Source organism: Zosterops lateralis (genome assembly GCF_965231275.1).
Source record: "Zosterops lateralis genome assembly, chromosome: 9".
Taxonomy (NCBI): domain Eukaryota; kingdom Metazoa; phylum Chordata; class Aves; order Passeriformes; family Zosteropidae; genus Zosterops; species Zosterops lateralis.
This window is the reverse complement of record NC_139769.1, coordinates 6,828,046-6,843,990: the sequence shown is the minus strand read 5'-3', so window position 1 is coordinate 6,843,990 and position 15,945 is coordinate 6,828,046. Positions and strand designations below refer to the sequence as shown.

Sequence of the window (15,945 nt, the reverse complement as noted above, 5' to 3'; positions counted from 1 at the left end):
GGCAAATGATAACCAAACATCAGGACAATAGCTCTGGATCCCAGTTCCTTTAAATGTTAAATATATATAAATATAAATTAAAACATTCACAAAGGAAAAAAAATTAGGAAGCTTTTTTGGAAAGGCAGATTTATGAAAATCTTTCAAGGAGGGATACTGGTAGAAGAAATCAGGAAAATGGGAAACCTTGACTAAAATATAATGGAAGAAATGTTTACTGATGAAAATGAAATGCAAATATGAGGGAAGAAAATAAATTGATCACTAAATCCAAAAGGATAAAGAAGAGCACACAGACAGGAATGATGAAAAACAAAACAAATGCTAATGGCAGACCCATAGCATGGAGTCCTGGAGGTGATAACAGGGAGGTTTAATTTGATACAGCAGTCAATGTACAGGCTCAAGATGTGAGGCTCAACATCCTTTCAACATATAAAAGAAGATACTTTAGCAACAACATTTACACAAATGCAGAGAGGACAGAGAAATAACAGGCAGGATAGCATTGAGATAATCAAGTGAGAGGATGAGAAGTGTCTCAGATGAGGGAGAATCATCCTGAAGATACTGAAACAGAAGGGCCACCGAAAATACATGCGGTAACCAGGAGCCAAGTTCCAACTTGCTATCAGCTTTTATTTTTCAGATGAAAGCACTAATTAATTATAACATTGTTGCCCTATTCCTTGTCTTTACTTTTAGTAAGGAGCACATCTACAATCCAGCACCCCAGTGAGCTCAGGCACCAAAGCTCTGGTATTTTGACAGCAATGGATCTGTAAAGCACAAAACTCCAGAGCAAACTCACCCTCTCAGTATTCATCCAATCTCAAGACATTTTGGCTGTGCTAACACTGCTGAACAATCTAATTTAACTGCCTACACAAGAGGCCATCAGCCCAGTAGGCACATGGGCAGTTTTATGTTGCATTGAAGGTGTTTCATTATACAACTTAACAGTAATATGAAATATATATGTAAAGTCTTACATAATTGGATCCTAATATAATAAAACCTGCAAGTAAGTAAGACCGAAAAGGAACACAAGTGTCAAAAAAATTCTTAGTCAATCATTCAAAAAACTGACTGTGAACACAATTTCTTAAGCTGACCACCAAAATGTTAAAAGGAAAAAGAAAAAAACCCTAGATGTACTATTCCTTAGCTCTCCATATTTTATATTGCATTCATGATAAAGGCTTAAAAGTTTTTCACATCAGAAATATGACATTCACTTACAATCTTAAAAAAGGCTACTAAAAATGAATTATTCATAATGTAGTACAGTAGCAACAATAAACATTCAAACGAAATTTTTTTAAAACAGAATAAATTATCCTTCTTATGAAAAAGCTACAGTTTCAGATGAGAGAAAAAGAGATGTGATTCTACCAGAAACTGTTAGAATATAATAATAGCCCTTAATATATTATGGTAATTTACCTTCACACTATGTTATTGTAGTAGATACTGGAATTCCAGTAGCTGTCTAAAGAACACACAGTGATAATTTATGGTTTGTTCCCAGTTTGTTTTCAGAAATACAAACACTAAATCAAAATTAGCATGCTAAAGGCTGAACCTAGAAGGCAATTAGGTTACTAAATAGCATCAATAAATGCAAAATGAAGCTCTGCATGTATCCAAAATAATGTGTTTCCCACCTAATAACTTCTATCCAAATTTCTGTTAGGCTGAGCAGAAAACTCTAAAATATTCTCTCCCGAAATCAGATAGTATCCATCCAAGAATAAAAATACTTTTTGTTTATGAAACACCTCTTCTGAAGTAGGTTTTCCAGCCAGTATTCTTTCAAAAGTACAGACCACTGTTTATTTCACAGCGTTTTGTCTCTTCTTGCATTAGAGTGGCAGCTCAAACAAGCAAAGATCTTAATTTGGCTTGTTAACTTTGGAACAGCAGGCAGTTGAGAATTTTTAAGTGATTTAAAGAACAACAAGAACAGAATCTATCTGAAGTGTATTCTAATTTCAGGGCAAAAAGAAAAAGTCTCTTAGGGATTTCTGGAGATTGTCTAGTCCTAGAAGAGGGTCAGCATGAGGAGGCTGCTCTGAACTGCATCTGCCCAGCATTTGAACACCTCTGTGGATGGAGACTCCACAGCCCCTCTGGGCAGCCTGTGCCAGTGTCTTCAGCCCACTGGGAAAAAAAATCAAACATGACCACAAAAAGGAAAGGATTTACAAGGGAAGAGTGAGGGAGCTGGGCCTGTTCACCTTTGGGAAGAGATGGCTGAGAGGAGCCTCATCCCTGTCTGTCAGTGTCTGCAGGGAGGGATCAGAGCAAGGACCAGGCTCTGCTCCTTGGTGCCCAGCAATGGCATCAGAGGAACAGGCAGAAACTGATGCACAGGAAATTCCAGCTGGACATGAGGAAGAATTTTCCTGTGCAGTGACTGAGCACTGGAACGGGATGCGCAGAGAGGGTGTGGAATCTCCCTCACTGGAAACATTCCAGAACTGGGTGCACACAAGCCTGTGCCATCTCCTTGAGCAGGAAGGTGGGACATGGTGAGACCCACTGTGGTCCCTTCCAACCACCCTGGGATTCTGTGAAAGGTATTCCTGTATCCGGGGCTGTGAGGGAAGTACAAGGAACATTGTTCTCCCAGCTGGTGCTGCCTGAGCCCTGTCCTGAGCCAACAGCAGCACCAGATGTTGTGGTCACAAAGAAGACAGAGAAGCAGCAGCTCAGCACTGCTGTGCCCACAATCAGCAGCCCTTCCAGGGCAGGGGCTCTCATGAACATTTCAAATGGTTCTTCTCTGCTTTAGTCCCTTTCCTTCTGTTCTCCTAATCGTTATAAGCATCCCTATTTGATCAAATCTAGTAGACATAGTACAAGACATGAAATTTCCTACATTTTAGTCTGAATTTGGCTCACATGGATCTGATGCAAAGCACTCTTAACGTTTCTCAGCCACTTTGCACTCATTTCACACAGCTGAAATTCACTACAAAAGGCACTAGGCAGTCAAGAACCAGGGCTTTTGTGTTCCTGTCCTATGCAAAACAGGGATAATATTACAGGTTACTGAACTAACTGAATAAAATACCACTATTTAGTCAAGCAGAATATTTCAATGTTCTCCCAAGATGAAAATAGAGCCTTTCCAATACCTCTTAGCTCCAAAACATTTACTGTTCTGATGCCACTTTACCTTTTATTCTGAGTACAGCCACTCCTTGTGATAGGCTATCCAGCACCATCCGCATAAGCAGAGTAAAGAACACTTCAATTTCTTCGAGTTCTGAAGGGCTCAGATTTCAAAAGATAGAAGCTAATAAGCAAATAAACAGGACAATGACAAAGTACTACTTTCAGGAAATAGCAAGGAGAAGCATTCCTGGCAAAATAAACAATGCCAAAATTTTTCCACTGGCGCTGCTCTACACTGTATTTTCTCTGGGTTTGGGAACTCAGAAAGATGAAATTTGGGAAGGGTGGTTGGCAGCTCTTTCAAAGGCTCAAAATCAGATAAAAACCTAAGGTACAGTTAAGGTCTGCACTGTGCCCATCAGAAGAGATTGACCTGGACCTACCAATCACTCAAAACTAACACAATTCTCTATTTTAAGAAGCAATTATTCAAAGCAATTATTTCCTTAGTCAGTAACTGAGGCAGAGGTCACCTGTTATTCTATAGAGTAACCACAGATTTATTCAAATCCAGGAACTGTATATGAGAAGAATTTTGCATCTCCTCATTAGTGACTTTCAATGCTGTTAAAAAATCTTTAGGTACAGCAAAAACTCATCTAGACATTTTTCCTTCATACTTTCTACTGTCCCAGGCTTCTATTGTGTCACTATATATACACACCTCTATACATTCCTGAGTGATTAACTGATGTCACATTCATGTTCATATTAACATGTGCAGTTTGAAATAAACACAGCTGCATTTATGTCAATGATTTTATATTCAAATATATCTGATTATGCTGAAATAAACACAGCTGCATTTATTTCAGTGATTGTACATTCAGATAAGGATATTTGTTCAGTGTAATGTAATGTTCCTTCACACTGGCAGGGACATTGCTATTCTTTCTTGTATTTCCCTCTATCATTTTTCCAGATGGAAAATTTTGAACAGAGCCAGAAAAATGGAAACTGGGAAATTTATCTCAGAACCTGATATGTAGGAAGATCCTTTTGCTTAATCTCAAAAATTACTTAGCCTTCTTTATATAAAGTATCTTGGTTGTTGAGGGTCTTTTTTAATTTCTTCTCTGTCAGAGAAGAAGCTTACAAAAATCCCATTAAAACTTTTATATCTGATGGAAATGTAAGTACCAGGAATGTACAAAATCTTAAGAAAGGATTCTACATCAGGTCTGTTTCTGGACAACACCATCTTCAGCCACCGTCCTACTAAGAAAATAGTTTGAATGGAAACAAAAACTGTTAAGATTTTCCTTCCTACTATTTGATCAAAGTATAGTTTTGTACTATGTTAATTTTGGCTTGCAGCTATAACCTCTAATCTGTTTTTAGAAAATAATAGAATATTATTAAATGTGCTAACAGTGATTAACCATTTAATCAGATGTATCTATCAGGTGAGATCAAGGTCCAACTCAGTAACTGCCAGCAATGGATCCCCAAGAAGAGCATAAGAAAAAAAACAATCATTTGAAGACACCTCCTGGTATAATTCCCTAATTTACAATGCACAGTTTATGAACCTTCTGAGCCAGAAATGGTGTCACTGTTTAGTAGCTTTCAACTGATTTCTCCTTCCTGGGCTTGTCAGTTGGTTTCTTTATTGAAAGCATGACACATGTCAAGTTTTAGCAGCCACAATGTCCTGCAGGAAGAAGTTCCACAGCTTAATTAAACAACATGTAAGGAACCATTCTCCCTTGTTTGCTTTCAACATATTAACTGCTAGTTTCATTTGATGGCCCTTAGTTTTAGTACAAAGAGAACAGACAGGGAAATGCTAATATTTTAACTAGAAATCATGATTTTACAAACCTTTAATATATTATTCCTCAGTTGCCTTTTTGCCAGACTAGGGATGCATACTGTATTTAGTTGTTTCGTATACCGAGGCTTTTGAAAATCTGCTGTGAGCTTACACTATCCGATCACAGACATTTCTGCTTTTGTTTCCAGTTGCTTATTCTGGTCCCTTTAGGGTCAGTCAAGGAACAAATCAACACATGTGCTTTAATACCAGCTGAGGAGATGCAAACACGAGGTCAGAGGGAGGACAGGAGTGGTCCTGAAGAAGGTGGTGTGAGAATCAGATGATAAACTGACTGAAAATCATGATCGGCACAACAACTGCAATTAACATCCTAATTCTTTACTCTTGTTGTTACAGTAATACTTCCTGCACTTTCATTAGTTCCATAGGTCATTAGTATCTATTTCCCATGAGTTATGCTATCTGAGTAATGCCATATGTGTTGGCTGGTATCACATAGACACTAAGCACTCCCCATTAGTAAAAATGTCTTCCATACTATATCTGTTTAGATATTTAAAAGGTTAATATTTAGTTCCATTTGCAATGCTGATCTAGCAAGAAAGAAATTCATTTGGCATTACAGCAGTAACATCAATTTCCCATGTAACTTTAGTAATGCATTTACTGGAAAGAGATTAATATCAATTCCATAAATCATTCACGTGCTTTTTCCGGAGTTTGAGACATCTGAGTAATGTCATATATGTTAACTGATAGCACTCTGTGCATGCTACATCCATTAATCTATGCCTAGTGTCATCATTAAAACACACAAAAAAATTAAAATCAATCTTTCTCTCTTACTTTATTTCTGATTTTTAACTTGCAGTAGTCCAAAGGTATTGATACTCTGATTCACTGCTCTGAACTGGGAACAGACATGTTCAGAAATGGGAAACATTTGCTAAATTATCCCTACTGGTGGCAATAACCACTTCATGTCTTCCTGTGAAATGTGGCATAAACTACTGTCAAAAAATAAGGAAATAACTAAAATGTTTCATTAATCAGACACACCTTGAAGCACCAAAAGCAGGCTGAAAACAGACATCATTACTGAAATAACACAGTGACTTTCATTCCTTTGTTCCTACTTTACAGATGAGCATCCTTGTAGAAGTGAAAGCCAAAACAGTTTCACCTGACTTAGTGATTCTAAATATACATGAGAGATTATAATATGGGAAATTTGAAATATCAACTAGTTTTTACTCTAAAACACAGTTTTCTCTACTACTAAAAGTGTTTGCACTGGAAGAAAGTATCCTTTCACAGCTTTTGCACTTTCTATTTCTATTGTTGTGCCATTATCACACTTGCCTGTATTGCTTTATTCCTGTTCCAGGATATCATCACGGTGCTGCTGAAATCAAGGGGAAGAAAGGTTTTTCTGTTCATTTAAACATAAACACACAGAGGGTCAGATTGTTTAATAATTTTGGAAGCACATTACAATGCTATGTTAGATGGCAAAAATACAACTATTTCCTAGATTGGATATCAATTCTTCTTTGAACATGATACTAATCAGTATCATCATCTGTATTGTCTTGGCTTTCATTTTTAAACTTTTTACAAACAAAACCGTCCATTTCGGAAAATGCTTTGCAAATCAAATTTTACAATATTTTACTAATCACAGCTAAGATTAATCACCCCTAATTTTAGCTGTCTAAAGTTACACGTCAAGTCTTAACAACTGGGACACAAGCACCCCCAAAGGGCAATCCATCCTATATTATCCGTGCTTTTGTTCAGAAGATATCTTTCATGGTAAAGCTCAATGGCCTATTTCACGCCTGTAAGTGGTTACAATGAGATCAGCGGAATTACAATCACTTATTGCAATTTTGAGTGTTGTGCAAAGTGTTTTATAAGTACATTATCCTATTTTTGAAATATAGAAAGATATTTAAAACCTTAACAAAAATGATACGAGGGTACTTCTCAGTCATATGAGATCTCTTAATACATTGTAAGTTTTAACTTTTTCCAGCTGATTAATATCATTTGCAATCCATCAGCACTGAATTTTTTATCAGGTTTCTAACGCAAAATATTTTACAAACCTGCTGCAGGAAAAGACAAACTAATGTTTGTGAATCATTTTCATTGCAAGGTGGTGGTACAGCAGTTAACATAATTTGAAGCTTACAGTAATTGAGATTGAATCTAAAATTTTACAAAACTTTAATTACAACCTTTTGAACATAAACCACAATACATAAATTACCCAATCATAACATTTTTTCATAAAAAAATAAGAATTCATCCAAAGGATAGAAGATTTAATGACTCTTGGCGGAGTTCCACTTTTTGGTTGAAATGAGAATAAAAGCAGACAGCAGCTTCATTTCTAATTTCAAGAAACACAGTATTTTTTAACAGTTAAACAGCATTATATTTGACTAACAAGCCAAAATATATATTTTCAAAGCCTTATTAAAAGCCCCTGTATTTAACAGTGTGAATGCTGAGATTTACAAACCTCTGTGAGCCAACACTGCTCCTTCAATTCTCAAAAGTAATTATAAAACAAGCAATTTGAGCCACAAGCAGCAGAAACTGTCGAGCTTGGGGTTTTTAACCATCCTCACAACACATCACAGTCTGACTGACTGCAGCTCCCTCCCATATTCCCTGTTCATCCCAGGCCAGGCAGAAGGACTGGGGGTGTGCCCAGCCCAGAGCCCCCAGCCAACACATCCCTGGGGACTGGCCAGCCAGCGACACCAGGCAAAAGGAACAATATTTGAACTTCCCCAGCATTGTTCTGCAGCAAAGCCACAACTGGCAGTGTCAGCCTAAGTTTTTCATCTGCCAGTTCTCTTCAGGGCAATCCCAGAGAGGCAAAAGCTGGAGAACAACCAAAGCCCACCTTGGAATCACTCTGTGATGGAGCCAGGAAGGCAACTTGTGGCTATACCAGCACATAGCCTTTGTACAATGACAAAAAAGGGGGTTTTTAAGGGCTGACTCATTTGGTTTATGTTTTCTTTGTTCACTTTGCAAAATACATATAAAAAGCTTCTCACGTATGATGTTAAATTAACTAAAAATCTGTGACCTCATGCAGAAGCAAGGCTACTGCAGATATGTACTCTCCCAGAAAAACAACTGGCTTCCAGCACTGGAGGTATCATCTCCAAAAACATCTCTTACAGTTAAAATGACTAAGCAGATAAAACAGATCTTAGCCACAATACAGAATAGGCTGCTGACATAATGGATGCCATCAGAAATCACAAGCACTAAGGAAGCACAAGACAGTAGGGGCAGCTGGCTAAAGTAAGCTTTGAAGTCCTTTAGATAAAATGTCTGAAATACCAACTCTCCCTGAGCATGAAATGCCAGATTCTCTGAAGAACATGTTCGTATCTAAATCTGGGCCTTCCTCAATCCGGAAGGACTTCTTTGCATAGCAGAAATGTACACATCCATTTACTCAGAGCACTACATTCTGAAAAAAATCCCATTTTGACAGAGCAGTACGTAGGATGAGAGGTGAACATTTGTACAGTCGTGCATTGCTACTAAACTGAAACTGTGTTAGCAATTTAATGCATTAATGAATAATTAGGAAACAGAATTACAACTGACCAAATGTATACATTTCAGACATGGCATTCATTTCCTCTAAAGTTTGTACTATGCATAGGTAGCTCTGCTTCCATTCTTCCCTGAAACTAGCTTATGTTTCTTGTGAAAACTGAAATCATCCAAAAAGTATGGTGTGGTATGCAAAAAAGATGAATTTTCACCAGCTTCTTTTATGCTAATGATAAATCAACGTTAAAATTTTCTTTTGGCTGTATATATACTTAAATATTAATAAAGATAAGGAAGATTCCAAGCAACACTAGCTTGAACTATGGGAAACACAAATTCCTGACATACGTGCAAGTTGATAATTCTCCCTCTTCTTTACTCCTCTGTCAGTTATTAATATGATAAAGAGCTCAGGCACCATTCTTCATTTTCAGTAATTGCATTTACTTTACAGCAATGATTTTTTCTCAACTAATAGATTCATTAAGGGTAACTAAAGTGCAAGCCACTAGCTGGCTTAGCTCCTTCTGAAAAGGACCTGGACAGTACAAAGGGTTCACACGTTTTATAGAAGTCAACAGCACCATGCTATTGGGAAAAAGATTGGACTGTCACATTGCAGAAGTAAATAGATTGCAAGGCTTGCCATGTAATAAACTCTACATAGGATTGGCACCAGCTTATCTGAGTATCATGCTCACCTTGGACCACTGCCAATCAAGAAAGGCACAAAACAGCTGGAGATAGGCCAGAGGAAATAAAGAATGAGAGAAAATTTGGAAAATGTGAGCACTAAGGAACCATTGAAAAAAATAGCAGTTATTTAACCTGAGGAGGGAAAGGCCAAGGAAAGATATGATAGCAGCTTTCCATTAAGTCAAAGAAGAAAGGAATAATCTGCTTTCTGTGCCTATAGGAGTGGACAAGAATTAATGCCTTTTTGGTAAGAACATTTCTACATAGAAAGAAAATGTTTCCTCTATTGAGCAAATTGCAGTGTTAGAATGGATTGCTGCTTTCTCATTGAAACCCACTGAAAGTCTCTGAAAAAGATAAACATCTGTCAGGAATGGCAAAAATAGTTTATTTTGCCTCTCAAAACCAGAATGGACTAAAAAGAAATCCCAATGTCCAATTCTATTTTTCATGATTTTTTGAAAGCACAGCACTTCAAAACAGCAAGCTGGACATTGGTTTTCAGACTACATAAAAAACACACCTCTGTCTCTAAAAAAATTATACTTTTCAATGCTATTTAATACAATAATGATAGATATTACAAAAATGAAACTGCACTAAATAGCATTCCTTCTGTATGTATTAATATTTTTCCTGATTTCTACAAGTTTAATACCCTTTCTCTATTCTGAAATCTGTTTACTTCCACTTCTACAATATAAAACATAGTCATTGAAAAATAAGTCCAGTAGGAAACCTTCAGTTCTATTAAGCAGACCTTTCAAGAAAAGAGAGAATGCAGCCAAAGAAAGGAAAACCACTTATGGAATTACATTTAACACAACTTCTGGTTTAGAATCATACACTGGCTTGTGTTGGAATGGATCATAAACATCATTTTGTCCCAACCCCCCTGCCTGGAGCAGAGCCACCTCCCACTGTCCCAGGTTGCTCAGAGCCCCATCCAGCCTGGCCCTGGACATTTCCAGGGATGGGGCAGCCACAGCTTCTCTGGGCAGCCTGTGCCTCACCAGCCTCATTGTGAACAGTTTGTTCCTAACAGCCAACCTAAATCTACCCTCTCTCAGTTTAAACCCCTTTCTCCCTGCCCTGTCCCCACGGGCCTTGGGAAAAAGTCTTTCTCCACCTTTTTATAGGCCCCCTTTATATACTGAGAGCCCACAAAAAGGTCTCCTCAGAGGCTTCTCTTCTCCAGGCTGGACAAGCCCAGTATTCCCAGCCTGTCTCCACAGGAGAGGTGCTCCAGCCCTCAGAGCATCTTCATGGCCTCCTCTGGACCCCTCCAGCAGCTCCATGTATTTCTTCTTGTGGGGACCCCAGAGCTGGGGGCAGTGCTGCAGGTGGGGTCAGTTTTACCATCTGTTCTTTCAAAAAGGCAATTTCAATGGGATTTTATAGTTAAAGTGATACTCAAAAAGCATCAAAACTATCTTATAAATGTTGTATCCTACTGTTTGGACAACAGGATGGGATAGATTTCAACATTAATAACAGTTTCGTAAGTTATCCAATATCAGTTAATTTGCTTTGACCAGTAAAGGTACTCTAAGCAATTACTTGTCTGACATAGAACAAAAGATGAAGCGAATTTACATATGAAGTGTACACAAGATTACTCTCATTCTTGCTAATACATTGTCATCATGAGAAAGCAAATGAAGGTATTAATTTCATTCATATTTGTGCTTTGGAAGTGTCTGGATATGCAAAGCAACATCAGAGCCTCATCATGCTACAATGTAAATAAACACAGTATTTCAAATAGCACCTGCTTCTATCACATTCTATTATTACCAAAGTATGTAAAGTATGAACATTACCTTTGAACTGAATAAACGTTTTAATTTAAAAATATAATTAATTCCATTGTTCAAAAACTGGAATTAAACCATCATGCAGTGACTCACAATACTTCACAAATAATTTGATGACTGCTACTGATCTTTTTCATTGCGGAGAAGTTTAGCACAATAAAGTAAATTTCCCAGCTTGGCCATGATTCATTTTGTAAGCCATTTTCTGATACAAAAATGCAAAAAAAACCCACATAACTATTATGAAATAGCACCCAAAGTATTTTTAAAAATACAGAACTATTGTCTGAACCTTCAGAGACACACCTTAAAAAAAAGTTACTCTTTATTATTCACTGCATCATTTGCACTTTTTACATAATGTAATCACAGGATTTAAAGAACTCAGTTTAATATTTATCCAGGAACTGGCAGCCAGTATTCTACCCTAAGAGATGTAACTCTTCATAAAAAGCTCATTTTACAAGACACTGGAGCAGTTTTGGCATTACCAGCACCTCTCACACAAACCATGCTGAAAACTATAGTTTATCCTGCCAAATGCCTTTTCTACATATGGTGTTTAACAGTGCTTTGTAGGTCTGAAAGCCAGTAATAATAGATTTAAGCTAAAAATCTGGTAGCACACATGTATGTAACACAAAAATTTAAACAATGCTACATTTTCATGGATATATTTACCTATATACCCCACATGCATATAAGCAATTAAAATTACTCTTTAAATTAATGTGTTGTATAAATCCTGTAAAAAATACTTTCTCTTTCAGTTTCCAGTAGCTTCCTGAAGTTTAATTCTCCTATTGACATCAGAGACAGAACTTCCATTAACCTCAGCAATACAGGATCAGGCCACAAGAAACCTAAAGTAATATATTTAAAGACAGCACATACAGATTTTTAAAATTGTCTAATTATGCAAAGATGGGCTTGGTACTTTACTGGGTTAACTGCCCCAGTAAAATTCTAAATTAAATTTTTAAATAGCATATTTTATATACTACATCATAAATACATAAATACTACCACATAAATAATGACAGAATAAAATCCAGTTACGCATCCACATGCGGTTAAAAATGGACCTGATGAAATTTTTATTGTAGGCAACAGCAAACTTCACAACCTTTTTGACATTTAAAGTCTGATTTGAAGACAAATGTGACAGAAGGGAATCAGCTGAATTTGTTAGGTAGTATTTAACGTAAGTCTTCTTCAGAATTAAGACACTTTATAAAAAGATGAGTGATAAACTTTAAAGTGTTAATATATTGACAACTAGGTGAATGTAACAATGAAAATACTCACCACTTTCAAAACAGGCATCAAATATAAGATGTCCTTTTTTAGGCTGTCCACAGTAACCAGCTGGGAGAACAATGTACTTGCTCACATTCCCTGCTATGATATCATCACTTCCCATGGCACTGCCTGTTGCAGTAAAAGTGAAAAAAAAAACCCCATGAGCATAAACCAAAATATATATAATATATAAAAATCAGTAGAAGATACTCCTCCATGCATTTCTACATAAAGTAAAATTTGCACCGTTTAACATCTTCACCAGTAAATGAATTCTTTCTTTTCAAAATGTAGTATATAAGAATTTGGATATAATAATGGCATCATCTGTTAAAGCCTCTCTAAGGAACAAACCACCCAGCCTGGCTTCTTGCACGTTTATGACCTGTGGCTGAAGCCTCTCATAGGCATCAGTCTGATATTTAGCCACATCTACTTCTTTCAACAGGAACCCTCTAGCTCTAGATCCTGCTGCATTCCCTGGAATCAAACTCCTCATCAGCTTCTTCATCACAACCCTCAGAAGCATCTTCCTCTCTATCAGCTTTAATGGGATCTTTTTCCTCTATGCCACTGCCTATTTTCATACATCTTAAATGAACTTACAACCTTTGAGGCTGTTAAGCCTCACTCATATTTGAAATTTTAAAATTATTAGAAGGAAGAGACATACACCCATGGAGCCATGTGGCTATCTGAGTCCTCCTTGTTAGGAAACAAGACTCAGAAAAAAAGACTTGAATAGAGAAATATTTTTTTAATGCGGCATTTATTTCAGGGTAAAATACATAAGGAAATAAATTTTCCACACAATGGCATGATTTTGTCAAAATACATCAGCAGTGAATACATTGAAAGCTTTATCCTTACAGTAAAATTATAATAACAAACTGCAGTCTGAAAAATACTTATTTCCAAATAGGGATGGAACAACACTAATATTTTTTTTTACATTTGAAACATGTACAAGAAAGGAAGTAAATAATTGTTTATTATATTATACATTTCTATTATAGTGAAAGAAGCACTCAGCACTTTCTTCATTACTTAGAGCTTGGACAAGAAATATTTAACAACAGAAAAACTATCTTCCGTATTATAGAAAATGAAGAAATGGTAGGGCTTCAAGTGCAGAAGGCATGTGATGGGATAATGGGATGATAATATCTTATTTCACTCTGATAAATAGGGCTACTAAGGCTTCTAGAAATAGACTTTTGGTCTGTACTGATTTTTTTTTGACATTTAAATGGGTTGTGGGGGATGATAAATGTGACATAAAGCTCAATTTGTTTTATTTTTATATTGAAAACTATTTCGCACAAATTTTACAAGCAATTCATATTGTCTCTGAATGATGAAAACAGCTTATTAATTAAAAGTGACCTTTCCATACATAAAAGTATTCCACCTCTTCAGGCAAAACACCTTAGTTAAAGTAACAAATTATAACAATGTATTAGTGACACCATAGTTAAAGGGTCTGTCAGGCTTTCTATCATATACCCATATTTTCACAGGTACATAAATTCCATATTAAAAAATATGCAAATCCAGGTGAATATTTGGCATATGAATCCCCAGTCTTGCCCAGGAAGAAATTTGAAACTTACTCTCTCTAGGAAGTAGCACAGAAGAACAAACAGAATTTAGACCTTTTCTGACTTTATCAAAATATAAAAATGAAGATATTGAATAATGCATGATAGTATTTCATTAGCAAAATCATTATTTGTAACCTCTGGGTTATTTGTTTTGGACTGAATAATTACCCACAGACAGCAATCTGTGGCATTTAAATTGTTTTCTTTAAGTGTATAATTGCTACTTACTTGGATGTTTTTTACCAGTGTGCTGATGCAATTTGCTTAAAGCCTGGGAACCTCAGAGTCAAACTAAGGCCTGGATGGGGCATCTGTGCATCTTCATGGCTGGGATCCTGCCCCTTGCTAAAATTCACCCCTCTGCATTGTGCAAGCCAGAGGAAAACCACTTGGCTCGGTTTCACCTGAGTTGGATTAATATATTCCAGTTGCAGTTAAGATTAGTCAAGTTGGCCATTTGCAATCAAATATTGTGGAATCAAGGATACAAAGAAAAATTAGTGGAAAACTTGCAAATCATCATGAGCTGCCAGGGACCAAAGTGAAAGGATGGGAGGCAGGGAGTCACCTCAGTAGAGCCGTTTAAAGACTGAACTCCTCTTGGTAAATGTTCCCTTTTAAGTCTCAGCTAAAAGTAATAGACCTCTTAGAAACTGTAAAAGATAACTGGGAAATGCCACTGAAAGATGAAGAAACTAGAAAGGAATACATTCATAGCACTGCCACCATAAGACAGTGGAAAAAAAGCAGGCAGAAGAGAGAGTTACATCTCCCTGGCAATTTAGAAAATCTGCCAATGGAGTCTTTACACAATGCAGAAGGAAGCTGTCAAGTAACTGTGTCCCAGCAAAAAGTTTCCATCTGCTCCTCCTGACCTAATGTAGCCCTCCAGGAATGAGAATAAAATCATCAAATAGCCTGTAATTCATAGTCTTTTAACAGTATTTCTCTCCTAGCATGTTGTTTATTCCACAATACTTAGAATATTCAGAATGCACTGCTGTTATATTTTGAGTTATATTATCTTTAATCTCTAAACATGCAAAACTGCTGTCTTTGAACTTCACATTATTAAACAGCACAACAGCACCACGTCCCTTCTGGCATGCTCTCCTTGGATGACAATGAAAAGGCCAGACCAGTGCCCAAAAAGAAGCCTGTATGAGTCCATTATAAAACGTGGCTTCATGTCTGTCTGTTCAGCAGCTGCAGAGTGGTGCTGGGAATACATTACCACCCTCGGATGGAGAGAACAGCTACCCTGGGCTCCAGTCCTCTGGCCAATAAAGAGATCCTTTCCTCACAACTGGGGAGCCCTAAGCAGATTTTCCTGGCTGGAGGCAAAGATGTATGACAGAATCTTGTGGGGAAGGGAAATAGCTCTTCAATCAGAAACAAACTGAAAGGGAAAGAAGAGAATTAACTGAAGTACATCCTGCACATTCCACTTAAGGAGACCAGATTCTCCTTTGAAAAAAAGGTTAGATAAGACAAGCAAAGGCAAAACCTAGCAAAGAAATTGTCTGGGAATGTAGTTCTTATTTTGTCAATTATTTTTCTTATGGGTTGTAAGACACACAGCTATTTTATTCTAATTCTTCATAGCTTAAACTCCAGGAGGCTCCAGCAAATCCCTGGGATTTACTTTTACCACAGTATTAAACTTTAATGGTAATTTTCTATCAGGTATAAAATCTGTAGGTGCCTGAAATCTCTGTAAGTATATAAGGCTTTAAAATAAAACCTGGACAGAGTCTTCTGGTATCTGCATTCATCACTGTTGTCATTGTGGATATATTTCACATCAAACTAGTGAAAATGAATAGAATCAGTTCCAGGAGACTGGGATTCGTGGGAGGGAGAGTTTGGAAATTTCCAGAGTTTCTTTGCCCTTCTTAAATTCAAAGGGTAAAGCCAACTTTTTTTTTTTTTTTTTTTTTTTTTTTTTTTTTTTAATTTAGGAAAAGATGAA

General features: G+C 36.8%; 1 protein-coding gene across 1 annotated transcript in view; it reads right to left on the bottom strand.

Annotated features, from left to right (window-relative positions):
* The window catches only part of AGBL4 (AGBL carboxypeptidase 4), a gene marked incomplete at its 5' end in the record, with an annotated part of 886,698 nt that overhangs the window by 857,155 nt on the left and 13,598 nt on the right, over positions 1-15,945 (bottom strand). The window contains one exon of the mRNA XM_083868088.1: positions 12,376-12,498. Within this exon, the coding sequence (XP_083724214.1) occupies positions 12,376-12,498 (123 nt within the window). The remainder of the gene's footprint in view (positions 1-12,375; positions 12,499-15,945) is intronic.